This window comes from Nothoprocta perdicaria, unplaced genomic scaffold, assembly GCF_003342845.1.
Source record: "Nothoprocta perdicaria isolate Ctin4 unplaced genomic scaffold, notPer1 scaffold_206, whole genome shotgun sequence".
In the NCBI taxonomy this organism is placed as follows: domain Eukaryota; kingdom Metazoa; phylum Chordata; class Aves; order Tinamiformes; family Tinamidae; genus Nothoprocta; species Nothoprocta perdicaria.
Genome location: NW_020455272.1, coordinates 369,944 through 396,612, shown reverse-complemented (window position 1 = coordinate 396,612; position 26,669 = coordinate 369,944). Strand labels below are relative to the sequence as shown.

General features: G+C 45.3%; 1 protein-coding gene and 1 long non-coding RNA gene across 3 annotated transcripts; both read right to left on the bottom strand.

The window, feature by feature from the left end:
- Nucleotides 1-1,217: 1,217 nt before the first annotated feature.
- Nucleotides 1,218-3,539, bottom strand: LOC112946465. Its single transcript, XR_003249244.1, has 2 exons — nt 3,437-3,539; nt 1,218-2,849 (listed from the first exon to the last, which is right to left on the bottom strand). It is a non-coding gene; the product is annotated as an uncharacterized LOC112946465 (long non-coding RNA).
- Nucleotides 3,540-11,355: 7,816 nt separating this feature from the next.
- Nucleotides 11,356-24,409, bottom strand: GRAP2 (GRB2 related adaptor protein 2). Of its 2 annotated transcripts, XM_026038290.1 has the most exons (7): nt 24,317-24,409; nt 21,107-21,198; nt 18,685-18,804; nt 16,835-17,003; nt 15,231-15,362; nt 13,070-13,189; nt 11,356-12,019 (listed from the first exon to the last, which is right to left on the bottom strand). In XM_026038290.1, the coding sequence occupies exons 1-7, from the start codon at nt 24,392-24,394 to the stop codon at nt 11,840-11,842; spliced, it is 891 nt and encodes a 296-aa protein (XP_025894075.1). In that variant the 5' UTR covers nt 24,395-24,409; the 3' UTR covers nt 11,356-11,839. The 2 variants fall into 2 exon arrangements, with proteins under 2 accessions (XP_025894075.1, XP_025894074.1); XM_026038289.1 differs by lacking the exons at nt 13,070-13,189; nt 15,231-15,362; nt 18,685-18,804 and having other exon boundaries at nt 24,317-24,394.
- Nucleotides 24,410-26,669: the final 2,260 nt, after the last annotated feature.

Genomic DNA, 26,669 nt, shown 5'->3' with positions numbered 1-26,669 from the left:
TTGTCCTCACAACAGCCCTGCAAGGTGGGTAATTACGTGTTATTATCTCCATTTTACACATAAGGAAACTCCGGGAGAAATTATGGAACTCTTAACAGGCACGTATACCCACACATTTCAACAGGGAGTAGCTACAGCTTCTACGAATGCACAMCACACACAGTAGTCCAGCTGCACACTAGTCTACACGGAGAATAAGGGACTAACAAGTTCCCTGTAGGGTGCAAGACACACTTGATACGTTATTTCCACAAAAAGAGAAGCTTCTCAGAACATGATCTCAGCCTGGACAGCAGAAAAAAGGAGCAGGAAGGAAACACAGAGCTCTCTGCAGCCCTCTGCATCCCACTCGGTTGTTTCTGGGCGGCATTTGATAACTTCTCTTTCCTGCRGATGAGCAAATGTGCAAGATGAACTCCTCACTGCTCCATGTGCTTTTCCTCAGAGAAGCACTGAGGCTTGGGTTGGTATTCGCAGTCTCACCACTGCTGACTGCCCTCTTGTTATCAACACTCCTTTCAGACAAAAAGCTGGGAAAACCCAGCCGTGCACAACCCCCAAGTCAGCTCTTGACCTATTTGAATGCTAATTACCTTGCAGTGCTCTATTTGACTCCTTCTGCTGCCTATCAAGATGTCAYGATGAGAAGATAATAGACCTTCCAACCGCAGGCAGCCCCCCCAAAACCAAAAAAATGTGGGAGAAATGTCAGTGGTAAAGCCAGGAGAACTAAAATGGAGATGGAGGCAATTGGCTCTGTCCGGGATGACAGCATCTGTGCTGAGTATCCTGCATGCAGCAACTCCCCTCTGCCGCAGAGACGGGATGTGTCCACTGCGGATCCCACACCTTCCTCCAGGCAAAAAAGGCTCCGAGGCCTCTGCAATTTTGGGGCAGCCCATTTTGGAGGTTCATATGCTTAAGTATATTTAGACATTCAAYTGCCACTTAGGCAAGGCAGCTGCACTGCAATTAATGGGCATGGCATGCCCTTGATATCATGACATTCTGCTTGTAAATAWAGACCTCCTTAAGGGGCCGGAGCTTTGTGACTCCCTGTTTGGTCCTCTATTCCGTGTGACACTGAGGCTGTCATGGACTTGGCGGTCATGATGTGATGAAAACCACCCTCTCCTCTCTTTTCCAGCCCTGGAACTGTTGGAACTGCCTGTTTTATTTCCTGAACCTCTCACAGCCTCTATGAGGTAGGCAGGTCCAGGCAAAAGTTTTCGGTGTTGCCTTCCTTGCACTGACCCCTTGCATTTTAGAGGGACTGGGGACAAGGCCATAGGATGCAGCTCTGCAGTTCAATATATATCGCTCGTTCCATGAAAGCTTATACAAAGCTCTATGTCTTCTCTGTTAAGTCTGTCTCATTGCTCAAATTTCCYTCATTCCAGATTCTTAAAATCCTTTACTGTTTCTAGCTTTTCTAGTCCCTGGTGTATTCTCTTTTCCCTATCAGTCTTCTGCACTTCACAATTTCTGCTTGAGAACAATTGCGGTCTTTTTTCTTTCCCTCCCTAGTTGGCATATGTTACTATTTTATTTCTAATTGCYGCTTGATCTCTGCCATGGAGCCAGCTCAGGCTGCTTCCTAAAATACAGACCTGGATGCCAAGGCTGAAACTTGAGCGAGTCCTGCCAAACCTGCAGACTCTGCCTCCCCAAAGCACAGCAGGTCACCCAGTTTCATCCCTTATCAACTCCAACCCATCATTCCCATCATGGTGGCAACCCATATTTTGTGATGAGTCCGTGGCATGAGCATCTATGAATTGTAAAGATGGGTAGGAASGACAGCCTGTCTTACAGTGTACAGGCTGGCAAGGTGAGGCAAAGAGCTTGAGCCAGGGAAAACTTTCTTCCTTGTGCTCTTCCTGTCAGCCTGCTGGTACCCATCTCCATCGCTTGTGGAAAGCTGCAAGAGCTTCCAGACGTGGTCATAGTGCCAGCACTAAGGACTCCTAGTGACGATTTAGCGTTCCCTGAACAAATAATGGTGATCGCAGGTAGAGGGGGTTGGACTATATGATCTCTARAGGTCCCGTCCAACCTCAACCATCTGTGATTCTGTCATTCTGTGAAATGGAAATCAAATGGACACTCGGTTGAGGGGGAAGGTGATAGGGATGGCAAAGTTTAGGAACATTGCAAAATTAATTTCAGGATCATAATGAGGCATTTGACCTGTAGMTGAGAAGCTGTGATGATGAAGGTGAAAGCTTCCAGCTAATGAGGGACGGCAGTGGTGAGAAGCAAATAGGAGGCTGATGTGATTGCAGTGCTGAGCCAGGCAAGCCCTGCCTATACTAGCATCACACATCCTATTAGAGAGCTCTGCACCCASGCTCTAAGTAACAGGATGCTCAACATAAATTTGAATTTTGCATGAACAAATGAGAGTTGCATTAAAAATGGGTTAGTCAGCCTTGGTTAATGCTTTTTGAACACAGTATGTGTGTTGTGCATGCTGGTCTCCAGCATTCTTCAGCATGGTGCTCCTCTGAATGTCAGCTCTTCTCTACATGAGGTAGTTGCTGATGGTTTTTTTTTTACCGACAGAAATGTTCTTCATTGACTCCTCTGTGTGGTCTCTTCCTCTGCGCCAGACAGGCCTCTACCAAATGGAGTGACCTCCACTTCCACCGAGTGGACTGCATGGATCCRTGCAGGATGCTTCGCTTGGCCACTTACTGCGAAAGAGTCACGCTACAGTCACCAGCTGGGGTTATTTACCAAGATGAACTAGYCCCAGGTTAACAGAGTGCTCTTCCAAAATGACACATTCTCCTTGTGCAGAGGTGGTGGGAAAGAGCCTTTGCAGCAGTTTTTGAGTAAGYGGGAGGCTGAGAAAGTAAGGAGGGTAGAAACAATAAAGCATAATATGAAGAGCGAGTGGAGAAGAGCTTTGGAGCTGTGGTCAGCTTTGTCTGAGTCATGAGAAAGAAAACCATGAGGCTTTGACCGTATTAGACAGTCTTGCCCAGGTAAGTATAAAGATTCTTTAAATAGATGRAAGATAATTATAATTTCAAAGAGGAGTAAATCACTACCCACACCCTTTGCCTTTACTACATGAAGATCTTATCAAATTAAATTATGATCTCTTTCTGCAATAATGAGGCAGAACCTCAGCTGGTGAAAAGCAGAATAGCTCCATGGATTTAAAATGTGCAACAGTGACTTACTCAGGCAAAGCACAATCCCACCACCTGCTCGGATACCTTCTCAAGTGCYCCTCTATTCCCAGAGTCAGGCTCACATCTGCGTGTGCCACAGCCAGCCTGCTGCTCACAGGCAACTCCCTCTAGGCAGGGGGAAACCAATGCTTGAAAAAAAATAGGCCTCATATTTAAATGTTTATTGTAGGGACAAATGCTTATTGTAAGGACAATAAAAAACACCAATCTTTCATTAGGAAATGGTATCTCACCTCATAGTGGTGGGCCTTCAATTCCCTGATGGAGCCAAAGGCTTCAGAAGATGKAAGGGATGGTCAGGAGTATGTTCTCCAGCTTTGCATGACCCCAATCTGAGTATTTCATCCAGCAATTCCTATATCCAGCCCCCTTGCTGTTGGCTGCCCTGAAAAGCCTCGTTTAAAAGGCCAGCTGGTCTTCAGCTGCAGCCTGCGTTGATGGAGAACCACTGCAAGCTCCCTATGGCTTTTCAGTRGTTGTGTACCTTCACTTTTAAGTATGAGTGCTTTATTTTTAGCCTGAATTTGTTCAGAGTCAGTGCAAACAGCCCATGGGAGTGTCTTGAAGCTTTCCTTCTTATTTTTGGAGTCCTAAATTTGGGATGTTTATGACTGGTGCTCCAGCACGCTTTCTGCTATGTAAGTGCTTACGATATGCCTGTGCCCTTAAAGTTATGCACATATTAAATGAGAATATGAAGCTATCATTTAGGTCAGCTGATGCTGAAGATTTTAACTTGTAAGCCCTGTTGTGCTCTCCAACCTGATAAACACGACTGAAAGCTGCACCCCACCCAGAGAGGGACTCGTCAGCACCAAGTGGCACTAATTTAGCTATTTCACAGGGCAGCAAGGTGTCTCTCACTATTTGTGTGTGTGTGTGCGTTGAAAACTTTTGTGCATGTTCTATTCCCCCTGGAGGTAACTTTGATAATAGCTTGAATGATGGAGTGTTTTGCTAGTGTGAACATGTTAGGAATTATTTTTCCTGCTCTAATTTACAGTCTAAGACACAACAAGCTCTCACAGCTTTGCCCTTTTGATGAAGGCCTTTTACAAGAGCTCCCACAGAGGAGATGGAGGACACAGTATTTGCAGCAGCTCTAAGATCTTCCCCACTTCCCCTTCTCCCCAAACACACTTTCAGGAAAGGATTCCCTGTACACGCACAAGCACTTTGGCAACCTCAGAGCCAAGGAGGTTTGCATTTTGCTGAGTCTGCAGCGCAGGATGAGGTGATCTAACAGCTCCCGCTGCCSGGAGAGGGAGGCTGCCTTCCCCATCCCCTTCCCCTCCGGGCTGTGCATTCCCACTGCTTCACTGGGCCGGCCCTGGCGCAYGTTGCGCTGCCTTGGAGAGCTGACTCACCTCCTTAGCCCCATGAAAAGAGAAAGGAGGGGGGTAGTTGACTCACCTGCTCTTAGGAAATCGCAGGCACTGTTGCTGTCCGTCCATCTGCACCTGATAACAGCCCAGCAGCTGCCAGCACAAGGGCGAGCTCTGATATGGGGAGAGGCAGCGACAGAGAGCTGCTTTCCTGCGCCGCACATCCCTCGGGTTTGCACCGCTGCCAAGTGAGATTGCAAAGCTGCTCGGGCAGGAGGAGCCGTGGGTGATGCACACGCATACAGCCCTGATGGAAAAGGGTCTAGGTGAGGCAGGGTCAAGGGCATTTTCTCAGCTCCTTGGTGCTGGTAATTCCCCCTTTTCTTCCTCTCTGCAGTTTTGATGGGGAAAAAAAAGTAAAAAAAAAAAATAGCTAATACAGACTTGTTGTAACGCACCATAAAGGTTAGTGCAGACCTGCTGTAACGCACCATTTTGCAGCACTGTTTTTGGTATGCCGCACCTGCCAGTGAATATTTGGTCACGAGCAGGGTCACCATGGTCTGGTTGCCTGTGCTTGTCTTTACCTGGTGCTGCAGTAGCGGTGAGAGACACCAGCCGTATCACAGGGAAGTGACGGTCCGAGCCAGACACTCAATACAAGACAGGCTTTGAGAATGACCTCCAAATCAGTAGACGAGTTGCCTCTTACATAGATATTATTTTCATTTCTTTATATTGTGCTGGATATCACTGTAAGGTTTTCTAGAAGAGCCTCTTAAGGAATTGAACTTCAGCCATGGCTTCAGGACATTGCCATTATTTTATGGCTTTAAGTGCACAGTAATAGACTCCCATCCCAAAGTGCATTTGCTCTTATTTTCACTTGTGAACAAAACAAAAAGGCACCTCTCATAAATCTAGTGGAAAACGAGAGAGCAGGGAGAGGCTGCAGGACAGCTGGAGATCATTTGTTTGCTGCTGCTGCTTCCCTTTGCTGCCGGGCTCCCTTCATCTTTGCATGTGGGCACGGATTGCTGTACGCCTGCCATTTGWGAGATGCTGCACCTTCACGCTAGCAGGCTGGACGTGCACCGAGCAGCTCGCACAGTGACAGCACGATGTGCTTCGGATTTCCCCTCTGCATGAAGGTCAGCGACCTCTTCCTACTCACTTCCCCGTTTCCCCGCTGGCCTGTAGCTCACAGATAAGTCCGCTGCTGCTTTCCACTGACAAGTCTGCTTATGTAAGAAACTTCTTCGTCATTTCGTGCAGATCAAGGCTCCACAAGCCTGTCACATAGAGCTGCCTCTAAAAACTGGAGAAATTGGCGATGTTCTGCCCTCTTCCTGAGAGCCATTAAAGCCTTTATCGCACACACACTCACTTCATGCTTCCCTGCCAAAACACAAACCTTTCAGCAGTGAGGACTGCCTGGGTGTTGGAAGCTCTTTAGTCAATACGTGTGTTTTAACCAGTAAATGTTAGTGCCTGGATGAGCTGGGAATGCTCATGGTTTCAGCTGATCTCTATAGGGTTCCAGTAAAAAACAGCTGAGCCAACTGCTCTGAAACTGGGTGTCTGCTGAGGACTTTCTTTCGTCAGAGCAGTGGCAGAGGTGGCCAAAGGGCGAATGGGGACAGCAGTGGAGTTGAGCTGCAGCTGTGGAGAGATGTGAGCAGCTTCTTGACCATACAGGGATGGGCAACAGYCCCAGGCAGCCCTGGAAGGAGCAGTGTTGCCAAATGGTCCTCACGCCTGGTCTGGTGCAACACGGGCTCCTTGCRGTGAACAGCAAAGTGGTGCAAGAGTGTGAGCACAGCCCTAACCCAGGTGGCCACCTCTGTCTCACTAGGTTTCCTTGCTGTCCTTATGAAGCGATGTTGATATAATTAAAGAGCTGCCACTTCCCCCTRGGGCGTGGAGCTCACCCCTCAGCTCATCTCTGGGCTGACGCTGCCAGGGCTTTGCTCCTGCACTGCAAGCTGCCCCATACTGGCACTGTGTTGCTGTTCAAGGCTCGCTTCTCTTGGCCACATCATCCTGGATGCTGGACCTGCTGCTTCTGCCACCCTTGGTTGCACTCCACAAGGACCAGGGGAAAAATGACTTCCCAAGATCCTGCGTTATCAAGATCCTTTTGTGGAGGAAGACTGAGAGCTGCTGCTGAACAGAAAGAAGTGACAAAGAGGTGTCCGTTGTGGAAGGCTGCACACTGCAATACAGAACTACTTTCCATTAAAAACAAAAAGAAGATTCAGCAACAAAACCCCAGGAACTTCTTGTGTTAATGGCTTTGTGTCCCTCTTGCAGAGGGACGGATGGCAGCCTGAGCAGCGCTTGTTCCCGTGGCTTCTGCTCCACGCTGCAGTGAGCGCAGCCATGGTGCTAACCGTGTGCCAAGCCAGCAACAGCTCCATGCCGTAACAGTGAAATCTGTGTGGACAGCTTTTGCATGGAAAATTTCCATTTACTGGTTATTTTTGCTCAACCTTATTAATCATGGAGACATTTATGAACAAAATACAGTTCTGCAGAAGTTGTAGGTGAAAAGTTCATTCAGAGAGGAGAAAGATCAGCTCAGCTGTGCTCATTAAGCTTTTATTCTTCCCTGGGCAGGCCAGCTTCTTCTGTTTCATTTTCTACAGCTATGTTTGTCTTCCCATGTACCTCCATGTACTTCCCATGGACCTCCAGAGAARGAGACTCCACAACCTCCCTGGGCAGCCTGTGCCAGGGCTCTGGCACCCTCACAGTGAAGAAGTTCCTCCTGATATGGAGATGSAACTGCCTGCGTTTCAACTTATACCCATTGCCCCTTGTCCTRTCACTGGCCACCACTGAGAAGAGCTTGGCCCCTTCCTCCCTGCATTCCCCCTTCATGAACTTATACATGTTAATCAGTTCCCCTCTCAGCCTTCTCTTCTCCAAGCTAAACAGGCCCAACTCACTCAGTCTCTCCTCTCCTCCTTCAGTCTCACCAACCAAAGCCCGACTGGCTCCACCAGGCAGTGTAGAACACGGCACTGGTCTCTTTATCACAGATGCCATGATACTTTTGGAGCCTTATAAATTTGGGGCCATTACAGGTGCTGCCTGTAATGGGATATGAAGATTTTTACTGTGGCCCTGCTGCGTTGTCCATAATTAGCGAGTCATATAGAGCTAACCAACTTAAGTATTAATTCCTTAGAGGTCTACTGAAAAATCATGTGGAAACTTACCACTTCTCAAAAGAACCACTGCTTAACATGGGGGTAATTACAATGTACTAGTTAGACTTGCTTAATTAGTTTATCTCTGTAAGGGGCTTCAAATGTCTGAAGAGCTATTGAAGTGCTAAGTGCATTATCCTCAATTAATTTTGTGCAACTACATCCCCACTACCAAGAGGGTCTTTAGAGCACTGAGGACAGGAAAAAGAGGCATTGGTTCCAATTTTAAAAGTAACTCTTATAAAAAAAAAAAAAAAAAAAAAGAAGAAAATTAAACTAAAGATGATTTGAAGCAGTTTGGATAAGAATGAATGTACCATTTCTTCTGTTTCACTCTGATATAGAAGGCTCCCAAGTTCATGTTCAGACCTGAACATAAAAAGCCACCATTCATGTTACTTTGCTTTCATGGGGGTCTGTATTTTTAATTTGTTTTCATCTTCCCCCAGTCTTGGTCCTCTCTTCTCCTTGAATATTAAACTGCTCTCTTCCAAATTTGGCATTGCCGAGAACCCTCCTCACACCAAAAGTAGGATGCAACAAAACAAAACATTCTTCACAAAACAGTTGAGTTGGAAGGGACCTCTGGTGACTCTGGAGATCTTCWAATCCAACCCCTCTGCTCAAGCAAAGCTACAGCACATTGCCCAGGATTGTGTTCAGACATCTTCTGAGTATCTCCAAGGAAGGAGACTCCACAACCTCTCTTGTGAATATATGCTGGCTACTGCTGATTACTTTCTTATCCTTCACATGATTAGAGATGGCATCCAAGATGAGCTCTTCCATCATTCTTGAGGCTGAGTGTCCTGCAGTTTCCTAGGTCTTCCTTCTTGCCTTTTTTTTGGGGGACTAGAGTGACATTGACTTTCTTCCAATCCTCAGGCACCTCTCCTGTTCCTCACCGTCCTTTCAGAGATGATGGAAGGTGGCCTAGCAATGATGTCTGCAGCTCCTGCAGTACTCTTTGGTGCATCCCAGCAGGGCCAAGAGCCTTGTGATGTCCAGTGTGCCTAGAAGATCTCTAACCTGATCCACCTCAACCAAGGGAAAGTCTTCTTGTCTCTAGGCTTTCTCTGTAGACTCTAAGGTCTGAGGTTTCTGAGGGCTGGTCTCAGCAGTAAAGACTGAATCAAAGAAGGCATTCAGTAACGGGCCCCCCAAACCCATTCAGTAATGGACCCATATTTCCTTCCTCTTGTTACTGATGTATTTAAAGAAGCCAGTCCTTCCTAGCTGTCCTTGACATCCCTTGCCAGATTCAATTCCAAAGGGGCCTTGGCCTTCCTTGTCACATCCCTTCATACTTGGATGACATTCCTAAAATGCTCCCAAGTGGCTTGTCCCTGCTTCCATCTTCTGTGAACTTCYGTCTTCTGTTTCAGTTTTGCCAGGAGCTCCTTTTCATCCATGCTGATCTCCTGCYCCCTTTACTCAACTTCTTGGACACACCACTCTTGATCTTGGAGGAAGTGATCCTTGAATACTGACCAGCTCTACTGGACCTCTCACCCTGGAGGGCCCTAACCCATGGGATCCTTCCAAGAAGGCCTCTAAAGAGGCCACAGTTTTCTCTCCTTAAGTCCAGTAAATCTCTCATTCATCTCCTGGAATACTGTGGAGCCTGCTTACCTCCTCCCTCCTGCACAACTCCTGTGCTTGGCAAYGCAGCTCATCAACAACAGCACATCTACAGTGCAGATGACTCAGCCCCAGCTTCACGGAGAGAGCCCAGGTCAGTGTGGGTGGAAGACTCCAGCATGGCAGATGCTGCAACTCAAACAGCGGCTGGCCAGTGCACTTGGTGGCATCATGGCCACATTCAGTGTATAATACCAGGACTGGAGAGGAGGGCCCCTTCTTTGCAGCCTTTTGCAGACACTGCTGCATCTATTCACTGCCTGTTAGCAGCACTCCAGGAGCTCCTCTCTAGGCCTGGCTCCTACATAGCTGCTACCTAGTACTAAGTAACATGGTGCTGACCCACACTAATCAGGTGTCTCCTGGAACAAAAGTCCAACTCCCTCTGATCAGGGGCAACTAACAGGGCCACTAGCAGCAGCTACACCAAGCCAGAGCCTCCAGAAGAAGTTAAGACCTCCTGTAGCTCTCCTTGCCTAGCTCCCTCGGTCTATCCCCAGCAAGCATCTTCTATTTCCTCAGAGGCTCCCTAGAAAGCCAACACAACACAAGGTTTTCAGAGGGTCTAAATAGAGCCCAGATGTTGCCGTGCAAAATGCTGCATCTGTTGGCTGCCTCTGTTAGCTGCGCTCTTCAAGCTGTGGTGGAGTCACTGAAGGTTACACTCCTACACCAACCCACTAAATAAGTTTGATCCAAAGGAAGGCCATGGATGTCACTCCACTTCAAAGGGAAGATGTTAAGACCCCACAATGGAGCACCTACAAGAGCACAAGTCCAGCCCTGCAAGTCATATGGTATCTACTCATTACCTGAACCTCCCTGGCAGTCAATGGAAATAAGTTTTTAACATATCTTTCGAAGTTTTCTATCCTATTTGACACATTCATGCCTTATTAATTATTCTCATTTTACTTCAGCCATTAATAATCCACTTTAGGTGGAGTCCTCTCAAATATTTGATAATGAGTCTTTTCTGCACGTACCATGTACCTGGCAGCCTTAATTGGGCTGGCTACATTGAATTAGATTGCCCCATGAGCCTATTTCCTATTTTTCTTTCTATACTGACTAACAAAAGAACATTTTTCTTGCTGAGTTTGATTTGTTTTTAGAGTTTTTTCACTCATCTTTTCTTTCTTTCCCAAGAATGATAATTCATCACTTCCTTACTGATCCCAAGGTCCCACATGTTGTGAAAAATTCAGGCAGCTTATTTAATATCAGATTGCATGAGCAGTGTTTTTGCAGCAGCATTTCTCTTTCTCAGGGTTTGGATCATTTTTAATGTGCATTTGCAATACATATGTATCACCTCTTGGTACTCACTCAATAATGATTGGAAAACCTATCCATCTGCCTTATTTCACCCCTCAGAAACGGGAACAGAGAAGAGACTATTTAATGTCCACAACTTTATTCTCTGCATACTGTAAAGTAATAGATCAGCCTGCTGGATAAGGCACTCCACCTGCAAGTCAGAGCTGTGTGTACAGTGATCCTAGCACTGCACATTCTCAGGGAAAGAAATTCTGGCATCAAACCAGACAAAAGAAAACAAAAGAAACCCCCCAAAACTTTTCTTCCTCACCTTTCCCCAGTTGAATTTTACAAAAGGAGGGATATCCACTGTTATCCCATCAAGTGGATATTCATTTAGCTCAGCCTGACTTGCTGTAAGTAGGATGTCTAACAGGAAATATAGCTCCCTTGGAAAGCAGCTTGAAAATGGGAGAAGTTGTTACAGACTGTAGGGCTACTAGAAGAAGCAAAGAAATGACTTTCTCCCTCTTCTATATCTTGATCACTAGGCTGTTTGTACAAAAGCTCRTAGGATCTTATCCTTTCATCAGGTATACTCACACGGTCGAGAACAACAGAATATACTAGAATGCAGAAAATACTTAGAAAAACTAAGGTTGTCTTGAACCTCATCCTAAGGTCCCCTCCTTTTCCCTTCCCTAATACCTGAAGGATTACCAACCCTCATTTGATTAACCTATGTGTTTTTCCTGCCTCTGTGCATTGAGGGAAAAGGTGAAAGAAACATGACATGGAGTCCAAAGGGGCTGTGTGTGCTACCGGATCCAGAAGATAGAGGTGGGGCTGCCTAAATATAGAAGCCTAACCTGCATTTCCACAGGACAAACCTAATTGCAGTAACTTATCAATACTTAGCCAAGGAATGACAGGGAAGGGAGGATCCAGCAAAGTCCCAATGAACAATCCAGGATTCTTGCTCTTTCCCCTATCATGAAAGTAAAGCACAAGGAATAAAACTCTACCTTCTTCCACAGGTTCCTTTTCATACCAATGCTTCAAAAGATCAATTGCCAATAAATTAAGACAATAACAAAAACATTGTATGTCCCAGGGACAAGGGAAGATGTGCTCCGACTCTGTCCCTGTCACATCAGAGCAGCTCCAGAACGGCCCTTTGGGGCACTCTGTGCCCTCAGAGGTGCATTGGTGCGACGTAGTTGGAAGGGAAGAGACCCAATTCTCCACGCAGGCGTCCCTTCCACCAGGATGGGTTGGAGTTGTCCAGGACCTCTAAGATGTCTCCAGTGCGGAAACCCAGCTCGTCATGCTCCACAGCATCAAAGTCGTACAAGGCACGGACCCAGAGCGTTCGCTGGGGAGGAGACAGAGACAGGCAGCAGTGAGGCACAGTTCTCAAAGGTCACCCTCCTGTGGGCCCTTGTACACCCCACGACACATCAAGACAAACAACACTGCAACTGAGACCAACTTGTAATTAAATAAGGAAGTGGCCAGGGCTACAGGAAGGAGGGACTGATCTGCTAGGAAACCACGGGGATGGTACTCGGGTTCTCAACAGCCCTTTGAACCTTTCTTGTTAAATAAGGTCAAAACGCCTTAGGAACTGACTGGCTGTCAGATATTCTGAGTTTGCAGTTTATTGAGATTTATAATCAGAATGTTTTGTTATGAAAGCTTCATCCTAAGAGATTTTGCATTCAGTTTCCCATTTCGACTGAAAATCAGCTATTAAAGAATTTAATGTGGACTTCTTTACTGGGAAATTTTTGGCACGCCTATCATGGATAATTTGGCAGGTGTATTTTTAAGGTCCTGTTGGAAAGATTTTGTTTGATCCCTGCTTACCTTCACCAAATCTTGCATTCAGGGCGTACTGAGACATAGTTCTTGGTTATTTGGTTGGTTTCAAATGATTTTAAAGACACACAGACATGTCTATAATGGCACTTGGAGGCTTCTTGATCACTGCCTGGGTGTGGCAGGTAAGGACATGTTCTTACCTGTTGCCTCAGCCTCTGAGGGATACACAACATGATACTTTGAGCTGGATTATAATAAAGAGACTGGATTCCTGCCTCCACAGAGCTCATGCTGAGGCCCCTCTTGCATGTAGTATGTCTGCATGTTGACTGAGACTGGTTTGGAGACCAGTCTTAGACCTACATTCATATAACAATGTATGTTATTTGTCTTCATAGTTCTCAAATTCCAGTGGCTGGGATGGAGTCTTGGGATATAGCAACATCTTTGTAGCTGGAAGATGACCACATTACAACAGGTGTAATATACTATCCCTCCTGCAATCTCTGTGCAGGTGACATTGCCCAGACTGCTTAGCCATTGCTAGGGATCCAGTGAGATCTGCAGATGGGACCATCCAGGTACATCACACATCACTTACTGGTGCTGGCTGGTGCAATGGGTCTGTGTGTCTCCGCTGCACAGCTGCTGCCCTTCCTGTGTTATAATCTGTATGTCCATGCAGCCCATCTTTCCTGTCCAGGCTCCCACCATATCTATCCTAGAAAGACAACAACAAGAGAAAAGTCACGAACACACTCAGCTGCAGAAATGAGGGGCTTTAAGAGTCATTGATGCCCAGGGAAACAGGGTTCAGGCCCTATGTAAGTCATCTTGGATATCTGCTTCCAATATATTTCCTGCACTGCAATCCTGTAAGCAATGGTCCTTAGTGAAGATATCTTCCACTGTTCTGTTTTGGATTTTCTGTCTTAGAAGTTGAAGACTGGCTGTTTCAAGTAATGTTTTCAGCTGTATTTCACATCTGCTGGGAAATGGAGTAAGAGAGTGGCTGGTTTGGCCTCTGGCATGTTTGGAGAAAAGCTAAGCCTGTTTAAGTTTAGAAAAGCTAATCCTCACCTTTACTCTGCCCCATGTGCTAGTTCTGCAGAGGGAATGGCTTTGCATATTACCTGAAGGCCCACTGCTGGTATATGAATTACCACTTCAGGTAATTCCACTGAAGGAAGGAATGAATTACCACGTCAGGTAATTCATTTATTCAAATACCTGATGGTCGAAGTAGGTCTGAGACTCACTGTATTTTTAGTGTGGGCTGCCCCACACTCTAAAAGGCAGAGAGCTGGCCTGATAGCCCAGCAGCCCTGTTAACTGAAGAAAAGGGAAAAGCAGATTCAAAGGAAAGGAGCCGTATGAGTATGCATCTAAGYTATACCAAAACAAATCAACCCAGACAAATGGAGAGGGGAACTAGTCCCATACATTTAGAGAACAAGTCCTCTTTTGCCTGAACAACCAACAAGTGCTGAGTGTTTTTGTCCCTCCAGGCCTGTACATTCATTGAGCTCTTTTTTACGGTAATGGCTCAACAGAATTTGTCACCATGTTAGCTCAGCTTACACCAGTCTTTCAGTGACACAGGGCCTGMTCAGATGTGTCTGTGGAGAGGAGGAACAACCGCTTTTCCTTGCTGTAAGCAGCTGTCGTTACCTCCCTCTCCCGCTTCCTTTAATGCACCTACTCTTCTACATGTTCCTTGGTCTCACTTGCATCTTTGTTAGCCTAAGGTATCCCTAGGACTGGTCACAATTTGCCCAGCCCTGCCTAAAAGCCAGTGAGTGAATTCAATGTGGCTTTGCAGCTGCAAGGCTTACTGCACAGATACTTCACTCCTGTGAGTGTTCCTGCTCTGTACCAAATGTGACTCCTGCACAGTGTGCACTACAAAATGTGCAGGCCCTTAGCCTTGTCTGAAGTTGTTACTCCTCCAGCAGTGGCAGGTGTTGACAGGCAACACTGTTCCTTGTCTGGTGGGAAGCAGAGCAGCCATTTTGTGATGGCCCTGGCCTTGTTACATGGAAGTTCTCATAGTTTATGGGACATAGTTTTAGATCTCTTCAGCAGAACACGTTCTCTCCTTGGATGATACTTAYACTAGCTAGAGACATAAGCCAATCCTAGGCAAACAATTTTCCACCCAAACCTGGAAGCACTTTACAGACCACACTAGCAACTGCAAGGAGGAGGAAGATGAATGTTCTGGAGGAAGTCAAACCCTTTCAGGGTTAACATAGTGATTTCTCTTATGTGTTTTGTGAGGCTGGATGCCAGTAATAGCAAAAAAATGGGCAGCAAGATTTCCCTTGTGCTGCAGACTTGGGAGGACTAAAGCTGTATGTGTGTGTGTAAGATCTACAGGTATTTTTCTGCACTCCCTCTGGATGTTACTTTTCATCCTTTGCCAAGCAATATAAGAACATGATACTTCTTGTTTTCCAGTTTTTGGGGTGGAGCTCCATTCTCCCAGGTTCCCAGTGAAAGGGCTGCTGTATGTTAAATTCTGATTTTTGTTGGTCTGTCTACCAACTAAATAACAGGTCACATATTTATTTCATAACAAAGAGCTCCCAAGGCTGACACCATCATTACTGCTATATCCCATGTGAAGACCTGACTGATTTTGCCTCCTGCAGCAGATTCAGGGCGATGGACTTTGACAGGGTGACTATCCACCATCAAGCCACCAAGGCTTGTTATGTATTCTTAGGTTTGATCTCCCAGCCCCTCTTTCCTGGTAATACCTGTTGCTGGTGCGATACGGGGACAGAATGCTCTACGTATCTCTTGGATGTAGAATGATGAACATCTCCAGCTGCTCCACCCAGGTGGAGTCCTTCCCGGCCCATCCGTTCCAGGCTCCCACCATGCCTCTCCTGATGAAAGAAGATCAGAAAAGTGGGGTCAGATATTCCTTCCCAGCAACCTCCTTGATTAAAGCTTAACAATCATTGCTGACAGATCGCAATCACTGCTGTTTATCTCGGASGCTCTTCCAAAAGGAGGCTCCTACATGCACAGAAGCATGAATAAGGAGTCCAATAACTTAGATCTCTGCCATAGCCATTCCTCATTTGAAGACTGGGCAGTGATGGGGTATACTGGTTAAAAAATGTCACCACTGATTTGAGGACTAGCATAGCAAAAGCTCTTTTTGGAAATACTACCCTCAGACTTCATTTGTCTCTGCACTGAGATCTGAGATCCTGTCATTTTATCATATGGCTGTGACATCCAGAAATTCTAACTGTGAACTGAAACCCCACTGTGATGAGTGCTAAACATACCCTGCTGAGCCCATCACCATAACAAATGTACAGAGCGTTTGCCAAAGCAAGCTTGACTCCTGTTCTTTCATTTCCCTGTCTACATCTCGAAGCAAATGCTCTTCTCTTYCCTTTTTGCTTTCCTGCTTGCAGTCAGCCCAAGCAGGTTATATTACTAATACACACACATATATTTCCTTCCTTTCTCTTATTTGCTGTGGTCTTTCTCTTATAAGTCTCATAATCTCTATTTTATATCTTAATAATGCATTTTAAAGCAGTACTTGAAGAAGAAGACAACAACATGTGCCTCACTTTCACTGTAAAATAAATCCTTCCTCTTTTGGAGCTGGCAAGAATGACCTACCTGTACCTATAAAACTTAACTGCTGCAGCGGGCAAGTCATACTTTCAGCCTTACCTTTACTTGTATATCCTGGTAATTTAATCTCAGAATCAGTTTCCTAGTAAAGCAGGACTTCAGTTGCTGGAGTGACCAGGCAAGTTCACTCCCAGCATTGTGTATACAATGTAGAGCACTTTCTACTATGTCACTTGTTTGTTCTTCTGACACGAAACCAAGCTTTTATTGTATTGGTATTTCCCTGCCTTCTTAAACATTTGCTGCACCTTCCCTGAACACACAGCTTGTTCCCATATCTGCTGTGTTCTCCTCAGCAGAACTTTTCTGCCCCTACCAACCACTGTTCCAGGTCTTTCAGTTCCCCATACCCCTCGCTGTGTCAGGTAATTTTGCTGAGCAGGTATCCTTTCAAGTGTAACAGCAGCTGCAGTCAGAGCACATTTAGGGACACCAAGAAACCAGACTCAATCTTTTCTCAGACATAACCCACCAATAAGCTTTATACTTCCCCACTCCTTATTGCATCACCAGACCATATTTTCTTCCTGAGCCAAGAGCTTCTCAAATCTTCTTTACACCAGACATTTAATCAGGTAAGTTCTGCTTCCCTTTGCATCATAGAATTTTGWCTCTGGGGCCTCAACATAGATTGTAGGACTAAACTCCTTCTGTGGCAGGTTTTCTCACTGAGGAACTCCTAAGGATAGTTTGTTTGTACCTTCTCTCCTCGGCTGTCATCCCTCAGGAAGATCTGCTTCTGCCTGGAGATGGAGGTTGTCTTGTAGTAGTCCACCAGCTTGTCTAGTGACTGGAATTTCTCTGTCCACAAGTAGTAGTTACCTTTTGAATCCCTCATCACTTTGAAGTGCTGTACGTCATCTTCATGCCTGGATCCAATTGGAAAAGTAATAGGTCATCACTTGGACTGCAACTTTATCCTCTTTGGAAAGTCTTTTCCAAAAGAATGAGTTTTTCCAAATCTCATTGCTGATGCTTAGACAAATCTAGACTTCTAGCCTTGGAAAGGCTGGTACAAAGCAGGTACCTTCAAAGTAAGGTACAAAGGCAGCCCTTGTACCTACTAGAGCTGCTATAGTGCTGTAGCCACCATATGTGGCTCTGTGTTTGGAAGGACTCATCTATTTACAAACAAACTGCAGGACTGCCCAGTGACAAAGCATGATCAACACAAAGCACAGAGTTTTAGAGCTTCCCCTTTGAAAAAAAGGTCAGAGAAGCTTTCAAGTCCACAAAAGGCAGCAGCTTTATTTTGTACTTTGTAAGAAATACAGCAGTGCCCTCTTTGACAGCAGTGTTGCAGTCTCCCCACTAGTGCCTGTTAATACTTAGTTTGCATTGACTGTAAGAAATACACTGGCTCTTTTCACACCACATCCATCACAGCCACACACACATATTCACATGAAGCCAGACACTATATTTTATAATTGTACAATACCCAGCATAATATATGACTACAAACTTACCTCCTTACCCAAGAGAAATAAAAGAAGGTATTATGAGGCGCAATTACAAGCCAAAATTAACAGTCCCACTTCTGCTCTTGATTTCCCCCTTGCAGCTTCTCCCACGTCTTTGTCTCTCTTCTGATTTGAAGAATTCCACTTTGGCACTAAATGTGATCTGGTTTTGGTGTTAGCTCAGTTTTAATCTAAAACAACTATCCCTCTCCTGAACAATGCTGGGCAATGGTTAGGGGGACCATGTGGACTGAGAACCATTCCGATAGTTTAGCCATATGGATCTGACCTCTGTCAAGTTCCTTGTCCTCAGGGCTAGAAAATAGTGCCTGACTGTGCTTAGTTAGTGCTATTGATGTAGCCAAAGTCTCCAAGAATAAGAGGAGGTGGCTTGAGCAAGCCTCCGGATTTGGAAAGAGGGGGTCACAGTAGAACTTTCCTGTATTTCTCCCTAGTAATTTTAAGTTCCCTGAATGAGAAAGTGAACATTGCTTGGAAAACACATTGCTAATTAGTACTTTAAAATTATCCGGTGTTTGACTGAAATCAGGAAACCAACTGTCAATTAATAACTCTGCTTTGAAGCAAAGGCTCTAAGAAAGGTTCGATTACAATAAATGCCTGAAATACAGTTAGGCTGCTAGTGATTGAAAGCTATTCAATGGCTTCTTATTCACCTGGAGTGTAGGCTAAAAATGTAACAGTCATGTCTTTATGAGTAGCAGTGGAATTGTTGGATCTGGTAACTGCAGCTATCAGGCAAACAGAAGAAATAGAAAGCACATGCTTTGCACTGTGGGGGATGTCCCATGTACTACACTGGGCTTTGCTGCAGCTCTTTCAGGAAACAGGCCACCAGGGATGCAGCTTTGTCATGGGACATTCACTGTGTCACTTGAAAGAAAGCAAAAGCACTTGGGAATCAGATGCCTGCTTTGTTTTCATTTGCAACACTGCAGCTCTGCCAGTGACTGGCAGCATGCAAACCTCTTAAGAAGCAATGTCCCATTAGGATTCCTCTTTAGAAGAGGCTAGTGAGATCATTAACCAGGCAAAGGAGTAGGAAGATGCTGTAAGAAGCAGATACCTGACAGAGATGGAGAAGTCACCATGAGAGTTCTGACTAGCTCGGACGATAAAGGAACCAATTCCTTTGCTCATAAGGTTGTTCTCTGCTTCATGGCGGGATATTCTCTCATCAAACCAGCTGTCAAGTGGAAAAAAAATAAGGAGACTTGAATAAGGAGTTTAACTAAGATAGGGAATAGAAACGTTGAGGCAAGAGAGAATATGAATAAGCAGAGTGGAGGAAGGAAAGGTGGGACAGATCAGAGGATCCTATATAACTATTCCCACTGGCCACATACATAATAAGGTACAGTGTTATGATGGGTGCAGACCATTTTCTCTGAGCAGTAAAACCACATAGGTGCAAAGAGACCAGTGTAAACTTTGGCTTGTTAAGAAGCAAGACTCAGCTAGATATCTAATTACAGGCTTAATACAATGTTAAAGTAATTGCAGATTACAGAAATGTATGGATATACACACACAAACATCATTCTCAAACCACAATAACTTTTGGTAAAGTGATTGAAAATTGCTGGACTGTGATGGATATATTGCATGGAACAAACATAAATTTTTAATAGAAGCAAAGCATGAAAGTTTCAGTACTAACAAATTGACTCTTGCAAGAGTTATAATACCATAAAAATCGCAAAGCACAGAATATATAAGCACACTTATGTAAATTTAGCCAGATAAAACAAACTGCTGGTGCAAGAACTAGGCATATAATGAGAAAAGTCACCATAAATGGTAAAATAATACAGTGGCAATTGCAATTTGTAAGTAGAGGAAAAAAAATCATGTACGTGTTCACAGCTAATAAGCTCTGCGATGCTAGTCTGTATTCCATTAAAATTATGGACTTATAGTTTTGCAAGCTCTGCCACTTCCACTTTTGAGTCTCCTTATTCTTCTCCTTACCATCATTATAGTTTACCTATGTATCATCAGCAATCAGTGGGAAATTAGACCTTAATTAGCTTTGGTAACTGGTATGAATGACTACTTGACAAAATAGAAATGGGAAAAAATGGCCCATTAAAGACAGGGTACAACCTTTTCCCCTGCATCTGGCTCTAGCATCTGGCCTGAACTGCTTTAAACTGCTGACCTGCTACACAGAAAAGCAGCAAAGGGGAAAGGCTTCTCTCCGTCTCTTGCATAGGCAAAATATCAAGAGAAAAATGCATGTGAAAAAAAGAAGTTGCCAGTGTCCCTGTKTGATGCCACAGCCCTCTGAAAGAGCAAACAGTAACAGCTGACCAAGAGATCTCATCATCTTGAGGTCCAGAAGTACAAGCCTATCCAGGAGAGAAAACCAATAACGTCCTTCAGCTGAGCTAGCCAGGCTGGCTTATGTCCAAACAGGTCTGTAAGTGCCACCCCTAAAGCGGACAGTGGCACCTACCTGTGGACTACAAGGATCGCTGCATGCTTCCAGTTTGCCCGCTCAGGACACTAGTGTGGCCCAGCTTAGCAACGAAGTGAGCTTGGTGCATGTTCTGCCTGCTCTCTCCTGAAATGCTGTAGCACTTTTTCAAAAGAGAAGGATTAAAGGGGCTGTAAAACCAAGGAGGATTTCCACCAATGGAAAGAAAAAGGAGCTAAAAATCCCATGCTTGGGGTTATTTATTACATAGGGCTGGACAGCACATTTAACATGCACTTAAACTGATACTGGTCCCTACTGGAAGCAGGGTGCTCTCTACCCAGCAGGAGAAATGGGAGCATGCCTGTCCTCTGACAGGTCTATGTCGGGGTGCACAGCCATGAAGCTGGAAGACGGGTGAGGGGGCTGTGTGTGTGTGGGAGCAGAGTGACATGTCTGGTCTATCACCTCTGTCAATCCATGAGCAACAACAGATGTCCTGATCTCGCGTAGCATTGCACTGACCTCTAGTGTATAGTGAGAAACTCGCAGACGCTTTGTGAGGGGAGGGAATGTGGATGGCAGGGTGGGGAACACAGAGTTAATGTAATTAACATTAAGAGTTGGGGGCGGGGGAAACTACATTTTTATAATTCATTTTCAGAGAGATCTCTCGGTCTTCCTTTTTTTTTTTTTTTTTTTTTTTTTTTTTTTTCTCAGCCGCTGTCTCTGTTGCCAAGACTCCACATTATGACAATTCTCCTTCTGTCCACGAAGAGCTAAATGCAGTTTCTGCCATATCCCAGTGACATCCCTCTCAGCAACAGTAACAAAGGAGTCACTTGAGAGTGATATAGAGCATAGAGCACCATCCTGCTCTGAAAGAACAGAAGATGTTTCATGGTAGAAATAAGGTGTGCTGGCAGAACTGTATATAGTGCTACAGCAGTCTTTGCCAGCCCTTAATTGCCCTCCTCTGTCTTATTCTCCTAGGAACACACACACATGTCCTTGACAGYATTCCATGAAAACATGCAGGGGTGATGCATGCAGTTTTGCTGACACTTACGGGGGAACGTGAAAATCAATGAAGTTCTTAGGAACGTAGCCCTCCTGATTTCTCAGCTCAGCTTTGTACCACTCTTCCTGGGAGCTTAAAATCTGCAATGGAGAGATGGGAGGAATAAGTGCACCGAGAAATGCAAAAGCAACCAAGATACTGAGAGAAAAGTAGTATCTCTTGTGAACAGAAGAAAACTCCACATGATCTCTCCCACTCACCCACCTTGCAGCAGTGTAAGTGGCTGATGACCACTTCAGGGCAAACAAAGCTATGAGGAAAGCTGGGTGGAATTAGAGAGACTGCGTGTTAGCTTTATCTTCTCTTCTGAATGCTTGTGCAGGTGGCTGGGAACGCTGTCTGCATGTCTCTAATGTCTGTGAGATGGAAGAATTCAGCTCCGGAAGACTTAACAGAGGTTTAAGGAGCTCTCTGTGCTGCTTTTAATGGTTAACATTGCAGGATATCCATTTCAAAGGGGAGGTAAATGAATCTCTGAAAACTCCTCTGGCGTTTATGTGTATGAAGGGAATATACAGCTATACCTGCATGTGTGTGTCAGAATTCCACACAGGTTATCCTATGTCGCTTCCCAAGAGTGTATTCAGCAGGTTAAATCTGCAGCTGTCCTGATTTTTGTCAAAGAAGGCAAAAGCGGGAAGCAAAGAGTGTTTGAAAGCCACTGTTACACTTGCAAGATTGTAGGATAGCAGAGGTCAGTCCACAGAGCACACTGGAGCAGCTTCAAGGAGTGTTTCTATTAACGCTGACTGGAAAAGTTCTCAGGGACTGCAGTGCAGGCCACAGAGTGCCCAGATTCTCTGCTCGCTGGCTGATGGCCTGATACGTCCCTAAGCCAGAGYGAGAGGACAGGAATGCAGCCACATTGTTATTTTACTGCATATGTTGCAGTCCTTGGTGTTTGGTTTGACATTTCAGGTCCTGGGASAGAATTGCTTTTTCTAAAATAGAWCATGTTTCCGTTCATTCTGGTTTTGGAAAGGATCTTGAAAACACTAATCCTGACAGTTTTAAAGGGAAAAAGCAAGTGGAAAGGGCTTAATTTAAAAACTATTGTTAACAACAATAATACTTGTCTTATAAGCCAATCTCATGATTTGGGAGCTTAACACATGAATTCTAACCACTTGGTGTTGGTGATAGGATGTTCCTGTCTCTGGGGCTGATTCTCCATTGCCTTGCCTGCCACGTAGGCCTTTTTTTTGGTATGTAGACAGAGAAGAGTTGGGCAGAGGAAGGCTGTGGAGTTCCCAGTTCTCTTCTCCCCATCCCTGGATGCTGGATTGGGGCTCCCTTTTGCTCCTCTGGCTAACCAAAGGGGAGGACAGTCAGTGTGCTAGAGCTCCAGCCCTGCTGCACTTGCTGGTTCGTGGCACAGAGCGGGCAGCTTTCTGGGTATGTCACTCTCTCAGAGAAGGATGTGGGCGGGGAGAGAGGGTGGATTTCCTCCTGTCACTGCTGGCTGAGGGCCTCATGTTTCCTGTTTGCTAATCTCCACATCAATACTGCTCATCTTATCTCTTTCATAAATCAGAAAGACARCCAGCAGGCTGCGCAGGCAGCAGAAGGGGGCTCATAACAGGGTGTGCACACATGTGTGTATATCCCAGAAGAAGAGATGTTACTCAGGCTAATATATGTGTCTATGGCTTGGGCTGCTACAGTGTTACTTTGTTCACCTGAAGAATGCTAAAGCAAGAAACAGTCCAGCTTTTCCAGCAGTGAAGTCTCAGTGACAACTGAGAGTAATAATAATAACAATAATAGTAATATATGGCTGTTATTTTACACTTTTCAACAATAGTTTCCAAAGCACTTGGAAATAGATCTCTAACTTATAATACTAGAAGTTATGGGAAGATAAAGTGAGAAACAGAAGGAAAACTGACCTGGCCAATGCCATCAGCCCTGCAAGGGACTGAATGAAACTAGTGTCTTCTAAGTAAGCGGACATCAGATAAAGATCTGGGGACAGTGGGGACTTGGGGACTACTCTTGACTTAAGAAAGAACAGTAAATGAGGTATGGAGTGAAGTGCTCATCCATCCTAAGGAGAGGAACTGATTTCTCTGGAGCACTTCTAGCTCGCTGGACAGAACTTCTTTTTGTTCTTAACAAACTCTTGACGCCATAATAAATTCTCAGCTTTGCCTGAGGGAAGAGGCAAGGCTGAGAGCCAGCATTAACTGGAGCGACTGGGACTGGACAGGGAGAAACAAAAGGCTCCTGACACTGCGTATGTTTAGATCTTACTGTTGTTCACCATCCCCTTGGCCAGGGAAGGAGTTGCAGGCCCTAGAAAGGAGCTCCACTCAGTGCTTTCTGACCGAAAGAGAACAGCTCTCCTGTGGGCTGAGAAGTGGCTACYGTAGGGTGAAGCAGCACGTGTGAGACTTCACCTGTGAGAGTTCAGTGGGGTTAACAAGAACCGCTCAATAATAACACATGCAAAACAGCTTTAAGGAGGCTATCACATGCTCTATATTGTTTGATCAGCTGCACTTCTTCTGCCAGCCTCTACCATTTCTCCACTGCTGAATTCTTGCTGAAGTGGCACAGAGGATTATTAGCCCAGGTTCTCTTAATCTCTTCCATCACGGGTGTAACAGAAATGGTCTTACGGACATTTCCTCTTACCTTTGCAATTGCCTAAAACCCCTGTGGCAACCATAGGGTTCAGTGTAATTACACACACTGAAAAAAGTTAGATATAAGTTCTGTAAGGTATGATAACCATCTAACAATTTAAGAGATAGCAGTAAAGGAGATAGATAACAATCACTACAGCCTACAGTCATCCTACCTATCTTCAGATATAGTCACTCTAGACTACCTATATAGTCAATGAAAAAAGACAGGCACTTCAAAATCTGTCTGCCTGAGAACTAAATCTCTCCCCCAGCAAAGATGCTTATTCCTCCCTGCTGATTCCCAGAGGATTGTAGGGCAACTGTGTTCGCAGTCTAAGGGTTTAAATTAAAGTGGAGTGGACCTAGACTTGAGTGACCTGGGAGGTGTTACTTGATCAATAGCAGACTTTCTGGGAGATTTCTGTCTCATGTTTGTAACCCAGTTTACAGACATCTCAGTCAATTTGATTTATCAGTGCAAATGGCAGCACAGCAAGATCTGACTGAGCTCTCAAAGCTAATAACTGTCCTCTAGCCAAACCCGGGGCTGTGCTCAGGCCACACTTACCTTCAACATATCCCCAGCCTGGAAGCTCAGCTCATCCTCTCCCGAAGCACAGAAATCAAACTTGGCAATGGCTTCCATACTGTGTCTTTGTTGCAGAGCAAAGCTGGAAAAAAAGTGTAAGCTGTAAGTTTGTAAGCTGCTTGGACTACTAAGTCTAGGTTTTAGCAAACTTACAGGCAATGCTGTGATTTGTACTAGGGTGAGGGTGCACCAACCATTACTAGGCATTAGATGCTAGACACTGAAAAAGACATTAGCAGCTAGAATATATAGAATGGCCAAAAAGCTTAACTTGCTCAGGTTGGTAATTCAACCCATGAGCACCCATTCATGTGCTCATTCCAAAAGCTCTCCTTCTCCCTGTCAATCTCCTGGAAAGGTTTGCCCATTTCATCCCAATCAGCTGATAGCAGGGAAAACCTTCTAAGCGAACCAGGCCAATGAAAGCAGTGACTGCATGCATYTGCCCTCTTCAATGACTTACTCTTCATCCCAGTAGAAAGGCAGGCTGTGGACAAAAGGAAGAGCCTGCAATATATATAGTTTTTCTTGGACAGAAGCCACAGTACTGAAGGTTGAAAGAGACTTTTCTGTGTGATGGCTTAGCATGGGTAACCACAACTTTCAGCTACGCAAAGCTGTTCTGCAGAAAGGCTGTATTCTGTGCTTCAGAGCAGGCAGAGTGTGAAACTGYAGCCCTGACAAGTTTAAGGCATGCACATACCATACCTCAGTGTTCATAGCTCAGGAGCTTGAAATACAAACCAGACAGCCCTGCAAAGCCAAGSCTGCTTTTCATCAACAGAGCAGATGTGGCAGGGGAAGTGGCAACATGAGCTTCGCTTCTTCACCACTTCCTGCTCACATAAGTCGGATGTACCCCCAGCAGGACCACTTCCAYGATCAAGAGAGTTATTCATTTCCTATGGCTGCTTCATGGTCCCTGCAGCCCCACGGCTGAGGCTGCCAGGGGCAGACAAGGAATGGCTGCGTAGTGCCACCCTAAGCAAGTGCCCTGCTAGGGGATCTTTTTGCAGTCCAGTTTCCGAAGATCACCGGACAGCTCCCACACAGAAGCAATGTTCATAGTTACTAATCTAGGTTCACTTGGAAGCAATGATCTTGAAGCCAAAAGCTCCATTACTTAACTTCAACTCTCACAAAGCCCTCCTTTATGCCTAAGGAAGAACTTGCAGCTCACTCAATCCAAATGCTCTTAAGCAGAAAGCCCTAGAAACAAACCATACTGACAACAACTCTAGCTCAGATGGTATTTCCTATTTTTTCTGTTAAAATTGAGACAGGACCTCATGTGACACAGAGCATGCTCCAGAACTAGGCTGCTTTAGAATTAATGGGCTAYTGTAACCTCAGCAATAAGCTTCTCTCTGAAGGCATCCCAGGCTTTTAGCTGACTACAAATCAAGGATCCAGAGCCCTGTTTTGATGGTACAACTGTGTAATCTTGACTCAGACTGTGGAGAAAGAGTTAGGAGAAAATCTATAGAGATAAGAAGGGCAAAAAATACATACAGCGGTAAAATTGTTGAGATGAGATCATCAATAGCTCAAGGATTCCCGGGGGCAAACACCAACATGGAAAGATATAAATCTCRGGGGAAAAAGCCAAAAGGATTATACAAGAGAGTCAGTCTAGCTGGGGACTAGKCAAGGATCATTAGGGTCACTGAGCTGAATCCTCAGTGCCATCAGTGCTGACAGAGCTGGTGGCAGATGGCAACTCAGCACCACTGAGGATTTATCGCAGGGAGCTGTGGGGTTTGCCTCTTCCCTTCCCAACTGAGGTTTGCCAAAGATCCTTTGGGTGCCTTCACAGGGGTAGTGAGCATGCTAATGCATGCCTAGGCATAGCCTAATACTTCATTATATCCTAGCTAGCTTCTGTGTATGTTAGCCAATAAATAATCGTTTTATACTGTTAGGTTGTGTATCTCCTGCTTGCAGACTCCCTTTTCACCTAGCTGAAGATGCCCAGACACAGCAACCTGTAAGAGGGACCATAACGGCACCTGCGATTAGTTGTTACATCTCAGCCATAGCTATAAAAGGATCTTCACACGTTTCCTCTTGAATTCTGTTAGTACTCTTTTTTTTGGTGTTTATTATAGGTGAATTTGTATTCCTGTGGCAGCTGCGACTGACTGCTGTGACTACGCAGTGCCACGGCAAACTGCTTAGTGGTCCACAGGCACCTCTGTCCATCCATCCAGCAGGAACCTGTCCCACAGCAACTGCGGTTGTTTGAGCGTACGGGCCTCCCAGGAGATTTGGGGTACACACAGTTCAGTCATGATGTGCTCCACGCCTGCTGTGCCTGCCCACTGTTTTTGTA